Below are 13,585 nucleotides of genomic sequence, written 5' to 3'. Positions count from 1 at the left end.
AGAAGCGGGACAACGAAGCCACCGGCTTCATCGTCCTTTGCTTGGCGGCCGGTCGGCGCAAGGGCTTCTGCACCATGGCGGGTGAAGCCGATGGTGCTCGTGCGTCTTCAGGTGGACATGCTACACCGACGCACGTCGACTCTTCTCCTGGATCCAAGAGCGATTAAGAGGTAAACTCCACAATCGACCTGCTTGATACAGAGGTTAGGGAGTTGTACGCCGCTCTCGACAACCAGAAGAGGCTGCTTAAGGAAGCAGCTAGAGAGCGTAGAAAGCTTAGGGCTGAGCTCGCTTGTGCTAGGGAAAAATCTAGTGAGGATGAGTGCGCTGGCTGCATATCTCACATGAATGATTTTGTTGCTCTCCGTGCCAAGCATGATGAGAACGTCGCGAACTTGGATGATGCTAAGACTTCGCTTGCTGACGTGTCTCATGAGCTCGCTAAGGCCAAGCATGAACTAGAACTGGTTAAGGACGCTCCTATTGTTAGCGATGTGCTTGAATGTGATGAGTGTCCTATCTTTAAGTACAATCTAGCTTCGTTGCAGTCCAAGTTTGCTACTGTTGTGTGCGAGCTAGAGGAGATGAAGTCTAGGCCAGTTCTACTTGGTGCTTGCAAGCTTTGTCCCACGCTTAGGTCGGAGCTAGACGAGAAAAACGCTTTGATTAAATCTTTGGGGAAGACTAAAGTTGTGGAGTCTAGCTCACCTATTGATTGTCATGTTTGCCCTGGTTTAATCTCTGATTTGGATAATCTTGCGATAGAGAAAGCCAACTTGGAGAATGAGAATACCTATCTTAGGGCGATTCTTAGTTGGGTTTCTGCTAGTGAGCCGCAGTTGGGCATGATGATCAAGCAGTTCAAGTGTGGTGATGGGTTTGGGGTCGGTTACACATACACGAAGTCAGACTTTGACAAGTTGTATGGTAAGATCGGCAAGGCTGCTAGAAACACTGCTAGTACGAGCATGCAGCCTTCGCTTGTTGACCCCGCGGATGGTGTGCTTAAATAACCATTGAAAGCACCTCCGCAGAAGCAGGTTTGGGTTCCAAAGCCCAATGAGCTAAAGAATCATCTCGATACGCTCCCTGCTGCCGCAGCCCAGGTTGCCTAGAAGAAGGGGACTGCTCCTCCCCATCCGCAGGCTACGCCTCCACCTCCCAAGTGTGAGGTGAGGTACCACTGCGAGTCCTGTGACAGGGAAGGTCACCTGGAGGAGTTTTGCTTTAGAAGGAAGCGGGCTGTGAGGCGTGAGCAGGAGAGACGGAACGCGGACATGTACTCTGCTTGGGTGCATGGTCCTCCTCGGTGTGGTGGTAGGTAAGATGCTAGGGCGCGCCGTGTAGGTGGAGGTCAGGGAGACGGTGGTGCTTACCGTGCTCCAGCGGGTGGTCGCTTTGCCGGTCGTGCTCCTGGTCGTTTTCAGTACGACTATGGACCACGGGACCGAGGCTTTGGAGGAGGCTTCGAGGCACCACGCTTTCCTCGCGGTGGTGTTCGTCAGTCACGCGGTAGACGGGACGAGGGATACGCTTTGCCTGGATTTGCTAATCCTTCTGTAGAGCAAATGGCTCGACACTGGTTTGCTACTCACTTTGCTAACCCCAGTGTTGAGACATTTGCTCACCCTTTGTCTCACTACTGCTGTGCAGGTTGGAGGCTTGGAGAACAGGTGGATCATGGACTCCGGTTGTTCGCGCCATATGACCGGGAATGACAAATGGTTCTCCAGCCTCACCCCGATGCACTCAAAGGAGTACATTGTGTTTGGGGATAATGGAAGAGGAAAGGTACGTGGACTTGGCGCTGTTCGAGTTTCTGATCGCTTTACCCTGAGAGAGGTTGCTTTGGTTTCGAACCTTGGGTTCAATTTGCTTTCTGTTTCGCAACTTCTTGATGAGGGGTTTGAGGTTCGCTTCAAGGAGGGCTGTTCGCGTGTTTTGGATTCTAGAGGAGATTTGGTTTGCCGGATTACTCCTCACGATCGGGTTTTCTTGGTTGACTTTTCTGGAACTCCTCTTGGCCCTTCTCCTTGCTTGTTGGCTGGTCCTTCTTTTGATCTATGGAAGTGGCATAGGAGACTTGGACATTTGAGCTTTGATCTGTTGTCGAGACTGAGCTCATTTGGCCTGATCCGAGGATTGCCCAAATTGAAGTTTGAAAAGGACCTTGTTTGCCATCCGTGTCGCCACGGGAAGATGATTGCTGCTTCACACCCGCCTGTTAATCAGGTGATGACCGCTCACCTGGAGAGTTGCTACACATGGACACAGTTGGTCCTTCTAGGGTGATGTCTGTTGGTGGGAAGTGGTACGTTCTTGTGATCGGGGACGACTTCTCTCGCTATTCTTGGGTCTTTTTCATGAGAACCAAGGATGAGGCTTTCGAGTTTGTTCGAGACTTGATCTTGAGGTTGAAAAACGAGCTACCCTAGGCCATGCGAGCGATTCGTAGTGATAATGGCACAGAATTAAAAAACGCTCGTTTTGATGCCTTTTGCAGTGATCAAGGGCTTGAACATCAGTATTCTTCTCCCTACACTCCACAGTAGAATGGAGTTGTAGAGCGGAAGAATCGGACGCTGGTTGAGATGACGAGGACGATGCTCGATGAGCATAGGACTCCTCGCAAATACTAGGCTGAGGTGGTTAACACCGCTTGTTACGTGTCCAACCGTATTTTCTTGCATGCTTTCATGCACAAGACTTCTTATGAGTTGCGATTTGGATGCCAGCCCCGTGTTGACCATCTCAGAGTTTTCGGTTGCCGGTGCTTTGTGCTGAAAGATGGAAATCTTGATAAGTTTGAGTCTCGCTCGTCTGACGGCATTTTTCTCGGTTATGCTTCTCACTCCAGAGCTTACCGTGTGCTGATTATTGATACTAACATCGTCAGAGAGACTTGTGAAGTCACTTTCGACGAGACTGCACCGTGCAATGCTTCTGTCTTTGAAGTTGCAGGAGATGATGAGCTCGGCACCTCCATCTTTGAAGATGAGGAGGAAGAAGCTGCGGAGGGTGAGGCTGAGGCTACCACGCGTGTTGTGGACCCAGTTGCCTTCGCCACGAGCTCGGACGATGAGGACGGCCCCGATCCTACTACGTCTACTTCACGGGGGCCGATTGAGCAGGTGACTCAGGCTTCACCAGCTGCACCTGAGGAGACACAAGATTTGGTTGAGGAGGAGGCGACTTCGACAAGGGAAGCACCGCGACACATTCAGCGTCGTCATCCACCTCAACAGATGCTAGGTGACCTCAATGAGCGAGTCACACGGTCCAAGGTAACAAGTATCGCTGGCTTTGCTCATTCAGCGTTTATTGCCTCTTTTGAGCCCAAAGATATTGGACACGCTCTTTCTGATTCTAATTGGGTCAATGCCATGCATGAGGAACTCGAAAATTTTGAAAGAAACCAAGTTTAAGTTTTAGTCGAGCCTCCACCTGCTTGTAATCCCATCTGAATGAAGTGGGTTTTCAAAAACAAGCAGGGTGAGGATGGGTTGGTTGTTCGGAACAAAGCTCATCTTGTTGCCCAGGGGTTTTGCCAAAAAGAAGGTATTGATTATGAGGAAACTTTTGCCCTAGTTGCTCGCTTGGAAACTATTCGGATCTTGCATTTGCTGCTTCCAAGGGTTTTAAAGTTTTTCAAATGGATGTGAAATCTGCCTTCTTGAAAGGTTTTATTGAAGAAGAGGTTTATGTGAAGCAACCCCCTGGCTTTGAAAATCCCAAGTTAACAAGCCGTGTTTATAAACTTCAGAAAACACTTTACGATTTGAAACAGGCACCTAGAGCTTGCTATGATAGACTGAAAACATTTTTGTTGGCTCAAGGTTTTAAAATGGGATGTGTGGATAAAACTTTGTTCCTCATGCGGTCTAGCACTGATTTTCTATTAGTTCAGATATACGTGGATGACATTATCTTTGGTGGCTCACGCTCTTGTCTCCAAGTTTTCTGAGCAGATGTCCAGAGAGTTTGAGATGTGCATGATGGGTGAGCTGCAGTTCTTCCTCGGGCTGCAGATTAAGCAAACTTCCCAGGGCACGTTCGTCCATCAAGCCAAGTACACTAGGGACTTGCTGCGGAAGTTCGACATGAGTGACTCGTCTCCTCAGCTGACTCCGATCAGCACTTCGACGGCGCTTGATGAGGACTTGGACGGCGAGGCGGTGGACCAGACGGAGTACAGGAGCATGATCGGCTCCCTCCTGTACCTGACGGCGACACGGCCGGACATTCAGTTCGGCGTCGGCCTTTGTGCGCGGTACCAGGCTTCTCCGCGCACCTCCCACAGGCAGGTGGTGAAACGCATCTTCAGGTATCTGAAATTCACCCCTGAGTTTGGTCTCTGGTACTCTGCGGATTCTTCTCTGGTTTTAGTGGGCTTTTCTGATGCTGATTTCGGTGGGTGTCGGTTGGATCGCAAGTCGACATCCGGCACTTGTCAATTTCTCGGTACATCTTTGGTGTCTTGGTCCTCTCGCAAGCAGGCTAGCATAGCGCTTTCTTCAACAGAAGCCGAGTATGTTGCCGCTGCTAGCTATTGCTCCCAGATCCTTTGGATGAAACAAACCTTGCAGGATTATTGACTGAGTTATGATAGGGTTCCCATTTTCATAGACAACATGTCTGCTATTAGCATTGCAAAGAACCATGTCCTACACTCTAGAACCAAACACATAGATATTCGTTTTCACTTCCTGCGAGATAACCATGAGAGAGGCCACATAGACTTGATCCATGTCCCTTTAGAGAGGCAAACCGCAGATATCCTTACCAAACCACTTGAGCAAGACACCTTTGCTCGCTTGCGAGGGGAGCTTGGGGTTTGTTATCCCTTTTGATAGCTGACTTTTCTTTGGTTAGCTTTGTAGGTCTTTGTTTTTGTTTCTCTTTGTTTTATAGGTTTGGTAGTTGCATTGTGCATATGCATTGTACATGTTTGCATTTTGCATTGCCTCACTTGCACTAGCATTCTTGTATACATTGCTATGATCTTCTAGTGCCTGCTAGTGTGAGTTGATAAATTTGATCATGTATAGCTTGCTCCACAGTATATGTCATATCATCTGAGTTAAGCTATTTTGATTTGAAAATCTGAAAACATGGTCACCCTGTCTTGGCTACTAGCATGATAGGATGTATTGATGTGCTTTGCTATCTTATTCATGTTAGTGTGGCTTGTAATCTTTGACATGAGCTAAAATTGTTAAATTTGTTTAAAAATGTCTGAAATGGAATGAAAAGATCCAGGTGGGATTGCTTGTCGCACTGATCGAGCTTTCGGGACGGCTCACATAGCACTAGTGAGAACCCGGGCAAGGCTGTGCATGACTGAAGCGAGTGCCTTAAGCTTCTGACTGCCTTTGGCATAGGCTTGGCCTCGTTGCTAAGTAAAGCATGACAAGCTTTCAACCCCTGGCAAAATAAATTGTTTGATAAGTTTGAGATGCAGAATTGAATCATGATAAAATATATTGGCTGCTTTAGATCACCTTGTATGAGTCTGACTAGCACTGCTTTCTTTCTCCTACTTGCTGTTGCTAGATCATGGGTGATGCTTTCATTTCTCCTAAACTGAACTTGTCTAGCTCTAGACTGATTTGATATACCCTGTTGAGCTAGATGCAGGTCTTGTTTATGGATGCACACGTGCTTGTGACTAGATGTTGCTCATATCCTTGTATCCCTGAATGCTTTCACTTACACCTCCTGCATTGCACTCATTGCATAGTATCTGTTCAGGGGGAGTCTCAGTTTCAAGGGGAGCTTGATGTGTGCATATGCCACCAAGGGGGAGAAGTTTTTGGGGGAGAGAAGTGATCGAACAAGGGGGTGTTGATTTCTTCTTGTGCCCAGGGCTTTGAGAGTGCATCATTTTGTGAGAGTTGCACGTGTGAAGGGAAAATGCATTTCAGGGGGAGTTTCTGCTTTGGTTGTGGCTCCTGGTTTTCTCGTTTTCCCTCTACTTCTTGCATGACTGCGTCGAGCGTTACCTCTGTCTTTGAGGAGTCATGTTTGGCTTTTGATCGATTGCGTCGAGCTGTTGCCCTTGTCTTAGGGAATCGATCCGTGCTTGAGTAAGTGACTATTCTTGACTTTCTGAGCTTTTTGTCACTTGCTTGAGTTCTTCACTTTCTTGCTTCTATTTTATCACTTCTCTGTTTTCAGGTGGTGTGTTGACAATGCACTCATCAAGCGGGAGATTGAGGAATGTTGAGTACTCTATCCTGCTTGTGATGAGAAAATTGTCAACCGTGCGGTGTGATCGTGCGCTTGGTCTTTGGATTGCAGGTACACGGGCGTCGAGTGTCGACCGAGAGTTGCCGTGGAGGAGCTCGGGCCGGGCGGCAGCTGTGGCGTCCACTCCTGGATCGAGGGCGCAAGCGGCGACGGAAGGCGGGTTTCTTGGTTTGCGCCACAAAACCAAGGAGGCGGACGGCGGTTGAAGACGCCAAGTCGTGGAGGCACGGGCGTCGGTCTCGGGACTGACGGAGGCGACGGGCGTCGACGGCGTCTAGGGCCTCACTGCGGGCGAGGAGGTGACGGGTGTCGGGCGGCGTCTAGGGCCGTCAGGAGGCCGAGGCGGGAACGGCGTCTAGGGCCACGGCGTGGAGGCGGGAATCTTCCCGCGCGTGGAGTTTTGGCGGTTTTCTCAAAACCGGCCACCTACCCGGGTTTTGCGGACCCTCCAAAACCGCGGACAGAATCTTCGTCCACACGGCGGCATCGCGGAGAAGACTTCGACTCGAAGAAAGAACCTCGGCCGTCGGATGAGATCATGTATCTTTTTCCGGTTTTGCCCCTACGGGCTTTCTAGTTTAGTTTTATGTCTAGGGGTAGTTTAGTCCTTATAGTATTAGAGCTAGTGGGATATATAGGAGAGGTGAACAACCACCTTCTCTTTCTCTGTTGTTTTTTTTCTTTCCCCTGGCGCAAGAACAGTGAGCGCTCTCACCTCCCTGGCGTCCTGCTCCTCTTCCTCTCTTCCTCCTTCTTCTCCCCTAGGGTTAGGATTTTGTGATGGAAATTTGAGACCTTGTACCATGGATTCGCTGGGAATGGAGGCCCTTCCCTCCTCTTGCCCTCGGGGCGGTTGATTTGTTCTAATTTGCGACCATAGTGTTTTGGTTTCGTTGGATTTGTTGGTCCCTGTTCGCCCTTGGTTCTGTTCTTCTTTGCAGTTTAGGACGCCGCACTTGGGTAGGGTGTCCAGGCCACCGCTGGCGCCGCGCTGGTGGCAGCAGTTCCTGCTGCTTGCCTCGGCCCGCGCGCAGCCTTGAGGCACAGCACGCCTCAGGCGAGGGCGGCGGCAGGGAGCAGGATCTGTGCAGAGGCAGCAAGCAGCAGGGAGGTGAGCAGCGGTAGGGGGTGTTCCTGCAGCAGCAGCTCAAGGCAGCGTCCAGCATCGTCCAGGCCGGCTTCAATCTGCGCGCGGCCCAGGACGGCGACTCCTAGGGTAAGCAGCTTGCACGGCAGCAGCAGCAATTTGATTGTTTTAGTTGATATGCAAATTCCAGTGACCCCGGGCGACAGTAGAGGTAGCAGTTCAGGATGCATGTTTGGCGCACAGCAGCTGTTTGATGAATTGCCTAACTAGTTTTTCTTCACTGATTTTGCTAGATTTGTTTTAGGTCGCAGATGTGTAGTTAACTCTTGTTCTAGGGCTGTTTTCTAGCTTTAGTTTGTTTGTCCTCTCACTAGATTTATTTGCTCGCTCTAGGTTATTTAATTTCCTGCTTAGTTATACCCTGAAAAAGCAAAACACAAATTAGTTGTTTAGTGCTCTTGCTAATTAGTTTTATTTCCATTACTACTAGTATTTGTTTTATCTGTGCACTAACTCTGTCTTGTCGAGTTCTTGACGAGTTGAGCTTCCGGTGTTTTCTCTCTGATCAGCTTCCGTTCGTTTGCACGTGTGTGCGTGTTTGTGAGATTTTTTCACCACTTTGCTTCTGAGAGTGTGTTTTGGCTCCGGCTAGTGAATACTCTTAGTGCTGATAGCCGTCCTGTGCTATGCAGTACTAATACTCACTGTTTGAGAAGGTTTGGGTGCTTTAGGTATTGGATCATCCGGTGTTGCAACGTCGGTTGATCCGACACTTGTTAAGCCTCTGCATCGATTCAACCGGTGCTAGCTTTTTACTGTTGTAGGCTCTGCGCATCGGTCAAACCGACGAGGTGCCCCTTGTGCACGTCGGTTCAACCGGTGTGTATACCGTGCGTTGTTTCAGCTGCTTCTTCTCGCTGTTTGCTTCCGCGCTACTTATCATTTGTCCTAGGGTTGTTTTGTGTTAGTGTAGCTCCTCTATAGCTACTCTACACTTCACCTAGGACTCTAGGATTGGGTGTATACTTGGAATCTTAAGCCGAGCTTCAGATCGCGATAAATTTTTATCGGCTCCCATTCACCCCCCTCTGGTCGTCTTTTCGGTCCCTCAACGTACAATGTCGAAGTCAATTACGAGTACTTCGAGGTCGCTTCTGCAATGTCAAACCAGCTCGCAGAATTGTTCCAGTGATCAGTGGATGCTGGTGCCGGTTCCTGAACACGCATTTAACACAAACACACATATTCAAAGTCAATCAAGTTAAATTCTTTAAATTATGATCTCATCTCTTGTTTATTGCCCTCATGGCGACGTCGTTCAGAATATAATACAGTGTAGTCAATTGATTGGTCTGGATCGAACTATTTCGCTGAAGCTTCATCAGTTTAGAGATGGGATTCAACCAAACACTACTTCTTAATTGAAATAAAGATACTAATAATATATAATCTCAAGCACTTGTTCTCTTGTTCATTGAAATAAAGCTAATAGCATATAGTCAAATCAACACTTTTTTCACTCGTACACTCCACTTGATCGCCTAATGAACTTGTTGAGTCTATATCACCAACGTGCTATTGAGATAACGAACCAATGCGTGTCTGCTGGGGCACTATAAATACCCATGCAAGCTAGCTTTCTCTCAGCATTCATCACATCTCACACTACTAAGCTCACACACAATGGCAGGCACTAAACTGGTAGCCTTAGGTTTCATTGTCCTCTTGAGCATGGGATTAGCTCATGCTGCAAGGGTGGCTAGGTACTCCAGTGCGGGAGGAACTGGTACGGGCGAGGGTGGTGGTGGTGGATATGTGAGTGGCGCTGGCTCTGGGTCCGGTAGTGGTGCTGGGGCAGGTGAGAGCGGTTCTAGTGGTGTGCACGCAACTGCAGGAGGTGGAGGCGGAGGTGGTGGTACTAGCTACAATGGCGGCTTTGGGTCTGGTGGTGGATCTGGCTCAGGTTCAGGCTCTAGCCAGTATACTCAAGGCTCATACTATGGGTATGGTGGGTATTCTAACGCTGGTGGCAATGGAGGTGGTGGTGGCGGAGGACAAGCAGGAGGTTACTATGGGTCTAGTGGCCAAGGTGGTGGCAGAGGAACCGGCTCTGGCTCTAGCCAAGCTGGAACATACTGGTATGGACCGAGTTATGCAAATGCTAATGCTAATGGCAACGGTGAAGGAAAAGGCACAAGTCAGAATGGTGGCAGCGGCGGTGGTCAAGGTGGTGGAACTGGCTATGGTAATGCAAACCCTTAGAAGTTCCACCTCGAAAAAGATGGAGCCCAACCTTTTTCAAATGTTGTATTAGAATTTGCATTTTGCTTTCTTTTATTTTTATCGTTATGTGTGTGCTAGGTTGTATCGAATCAATAAAGGGCTCCGTCATTGTTCAAGTGAACACAAAAATATGCATGCTAGCATGCATCTCTCGTACTGGCTGGTGTTTGAGACTATGCTATTATCCATATGCCTTTCCACTCTTTACCTGTATGGATTTTTTTTCTGAAGTAACCCAATAATAGTTCTTCGAGAATACATATAATAAGTTTCATTGCCACATATATTACATGAAACGATATTGTTCCAGCTACATTTACTAGGAAACTGATCGGTGAAACAGTCAAACAGATAAAGGGACTCACCCAATGACACGTGGGATTAGGGTGCATGCCAGGTCATCATGAGCTTCCATGGGAGTACAAACCGTCTGCGTGCGGACCCGTGCAATGCACCAGTGCTGGCGTGCACATCTTGTTGGACCCCGTGCAGGGATGAAAACGGTTGGAAAAGATTGGTGAAAGGCTTCATCACTTTCGCTTTCATATTTTTTAATAGGAAATGGAAGTGATTCGATATTATCAAAAATGAAAATGGCATCGGTATTACGGTAATTTTGAAAACGAAAACATACGATCGAGAACACATCGATAACGATCGAAACTCATCAAGATGATATTTTAAAAAATAATAAATATGTCAAACTATAGAGCACAACATAAACCATATAACTTGGCACATTTCATACATAAGTACTGATGCTTAAGATATTAATCAAGTATCCATCCATCTATGACATGTATCTTATTTCATAATACTATGAATTTTAGACATTAATCTTGCAGTAGTGGGAACAAGCCAATTGCTGCGTCCGCAGCTGGCTTTTCGCCTCCATTGACGACTCCATCCTCAATCTCACCATGGAAGGGTGACGAGTAGCTGCCCGGGAACTCTAGGTGGCCACTGAAGGTCTCTTCTGTGTCAGATGACCTGAGGCCATGGGGTATCTAACATGGCACAAATCTGTAAGAGATATGGGATGGGGCATGTCCCGTACGTAGACATCATGTGAAGTAATTGTGTACAATTAGACATTACTACATAACATGTCTTTGATCCCTACATTTATTTCGACTGCCGTTGGACCCGGGACCAATGAAGACTTTTGTCCTGGGTCCAACGGCTAGCCGGACACACGGGGTGCAAGGGCCTTTTGTCCCGGTTGGAGCCACCAACCGGGACCAAAGACCCAACACTTTGGTCCCGGGTGGTACCACCAACCCGGACTAAAGGGTACCCCTTTAGTCCCAGTTGGTGGTACCAACCCGGACCAAATGGGTCTCTATGGCTTAGTACAAAAGGTAGGCATCTCATGTAGAATCACATGTGTTGTGTAGGTGGGATGGCGAGGAATCTGTGCTTGAGACAAGAGGTCTTGAGTTCAATTCCCATTGGGCGCAAAAAAATTCACATCACGGACCCCTTTGGTCCCGGTTGTAGCAACCGGGACTAAAGGAGATTGTCCACCGGGACAAATGAGGGGTTTTGTAGTAGTGAGAATAAATTGATATAGAAGGAAACTACTAGAGCAGTACTCGGTTTCATATAATCCTATCCAAAACACACAATATTATTAACCCATCTTGGGCAATACAAATCATCCAACATGACATAGGGTATTACGCTATACGTGGACCAAACCTGTCTAAACCTCGTGTTTCTTACACCATCCAACAAGTGCTACTAGGAGAACTCTACTATACTAGACGAAGCTGTTCTTTATCGACGCCATTATTGTTGGTTTTCCTATGCAGAGTGCAAGTACTCCCCATGTTTGGAAATCGATCGACGAAGCCACTGGAATGCACCGATCATTCACATAGCCGTTCCGGTGTTAGTAGCGGCGTTGCATTGAAGATCAGACGACCTCGAGGTTCGAGCAGTAGACATTCGTATTTACTACAATAATCCTGTATTAGCACTTGGCAGTAGCAAGACAGCAGGGAAACGGCTGCCGTTTCCGACTCTGATCGAGCAGATCGTGTAATAATTTATATAATAAGAAACGGATCGGAGCATCCTGCATCCCCATCGAACCGCCTCGTCGGTCAGCAGCGAGGGGGGGAGTTGACCTAACGTATAGCCAGCTAGCTACGACTTCTCTCTTCTGACTAGTTCCCCATCGATGTGGCGAACTTGATCCACTGTGTGCGGCGACTAGGGTTTACTGATGGGAGCAAGTATTATAAGAGATGGAGAGCTGGTTAAATCCAACGTGGAAGAGAGAGAAAGTGGAAAAGAGAAGTGAGTGAGCGAGTTGCCAGACGCCGGCTCAAGCGGCCGACCTTATGCTGCAGCTGCCCCCACCGTTTACCAGGTTCTTATTGGCTGCTGCTCCCACAGTGCATTAAAGGATAGCGGGCCCTACCACAAGTACTTCTTCCGTTTGCGTGAGCTAGCTTTTTCTTATTGCCGGCAGCCACCGAAACCATAAACCTTGTTCTGGTAACAAGAGGAAACCTTAGGCACCTGCTACTCTATAGTACTAGCTAAGCTCGTATGACTTTTTTTTTTCTAGGGCAGCTAAGCTCCGTACTATGACTAACCAGTGGAAAGAAACAACTCGTGGTGCATGCAGCTGCAGGTCGACTTGCAGCAGTCCGAGTTGGGATTTGGGAAGTCAGCCTTTGATCTCGTCCATGCACGCGTGCCGAACATGTATAGGAATCATAGGACCGCAGGACAGCTTTTTTTTAAAGAAAATTTTCTATTTGGCCCTTTTAAATTATCTCTTCCCTTCTTGACCCTCTTTTTTTTCAAAACTTTCCTATATGACCTAGGAAATTCAGTTTTTCCCTAATCTGGCCCTTCCATTATTTTTAGTGCTGACGGTGTTAGTAGCAATGCTAAAAAGACCATTTTACCCCTATTGAGAAAATTCCCTTGCGCCACTGCTCCGTGGCGTTCTATAGCCATGTCAGCGGCCGCGCCCGCACGTAGGACGCCTCGCGCCACCGCCATGCGTTGGTCAGCGCCGCCGCCCCTCGGCCTGAATCGCCCCGGCCTCGCGCCCTGCAGGTTGATCCTCTGCTGCTCCGGCAGCTCGGGGTCCATGGCCAGTATGAGCAAGCTGGCCGTGGGGATGGTCTTGCTGGCGTATCTCTCGCCGGTGAGAAAGAGCGGGCGGGCGAGTGGCGAAGGACTGGAGCGCGGCGGGGATGTGCTCGGCGACGGCGACGACGGATTGGTTCATGGAGATGTCGCGCCCCCTCCATGGCCATCCGCCACCGCGCCCCCGCCAGGGCCATCCTCCGCCGCACCCCTACCGAGGCCACCTGCAGCCGCGCCCCCGCCAAGGCCATCCTCCACCGCGCCCCTATTGCCAGGGCTAGCCACGACCGCGCCATGGGCACTCACCGCGCACCCGCCAAGGGAAGCCGCCGCGCCCCTACCCCATGCACCACGGGCAGCCGCCCCGACGCCCCTACGCCACGCCTAGGACACGAAAGGAAGAGACGACTCGGGAGGAGGACACGGACCGACTGCTGCTCAATCTATTTAGGCCAGGGTAGCTTGGTCACTTGATCTAAAATCTGACAGCGAGACCCATATTTTTTACAGCAATCCCTAATAGAATTGACGGAAGGGCCAGAAAAGGGAGAAATTAAATTTAATGGGTCATATAGGTAAGTTTTGAAAAAAGGAGGCCAAGAAAGGAAGAGATAACTTTAAAAGGGTCAAATATGGAATTTTCTCTTTTTCTCCGTCTGCATGTGCATGTAGCTTGGTGCTTGGAGTTGCGAAGACAACTAGGCGTTGATTCGGAGCTGCATATGTGAGCAGCGGCATCATATATAGAAGGTTTACTCTCGGCGCAAGACGAGCTCACCCAGCAGCATCTACCTTCATCGTCTCCGGCGGCTTCCACCTGGATCCACTGGCCTCCTCCAACCCCCCCACCACCAC

The 13,585-nt window shown here is 48.9% G+C and overlaps 2 protein-coding genes across 2 annotated transcripts; both read left to right on the top strand.

Moving 5' to 3' along the window:
- The first annotated feature begins 6,930 nt into the window (after positions 1-6,930).
- Positions 6,931-9,775, top strand: LOC120650890 (putative glycine-rich cell wall structural protein 1). Its single transcript, XM_039928188.1, has one exon. It carries the CDS (start codon positions 9,020-9,022, stop codon positions 9,596-9,598), a length of 579 nt encoding a protein of 192 aa, XP_039784122.1. The 5' UTR covers positions 6,931-9,019; the 3' UTR covers positions 9,599-9,775.
- A 2,863-nt stretch (positions 9,776-12,638) lies between these two features.
- LOC120647856 (basic proline-rich protein-like) lies at positions 12,639-13,118 on the top strand. Its single transcript, XM_039924679.1, has one exon. It carries the CDS (start codon positions 12,639-12,641, stop codon positions 13,116-13,118), a length of 480 nt encoding a protein of 159 aa, XP_039780613.1.
- The last annotated feature ends 467 nt before the right edge of the window (positions 13,119-13,585 follow it).

The sequence above is a fragment of the Panicum virgatum genome, chromosome 9K, assembly GCF_016808335.1.
Source record: "Panicum virgatum strain AP13 chromosome 9K, P.virgatum_v5, whole genome shotgun sequence".
Lineage (NCBI taxonomy): Eukaryota > Viridiplantae > Streptophyta > Magnoliopsida > Poales > Poaceae > Panicum > Panicum virgatum.
Note: the sequence above shows the minus strand (reverse complement) of the source record. Positions and strands in the feature narration are given on the sequence as shown.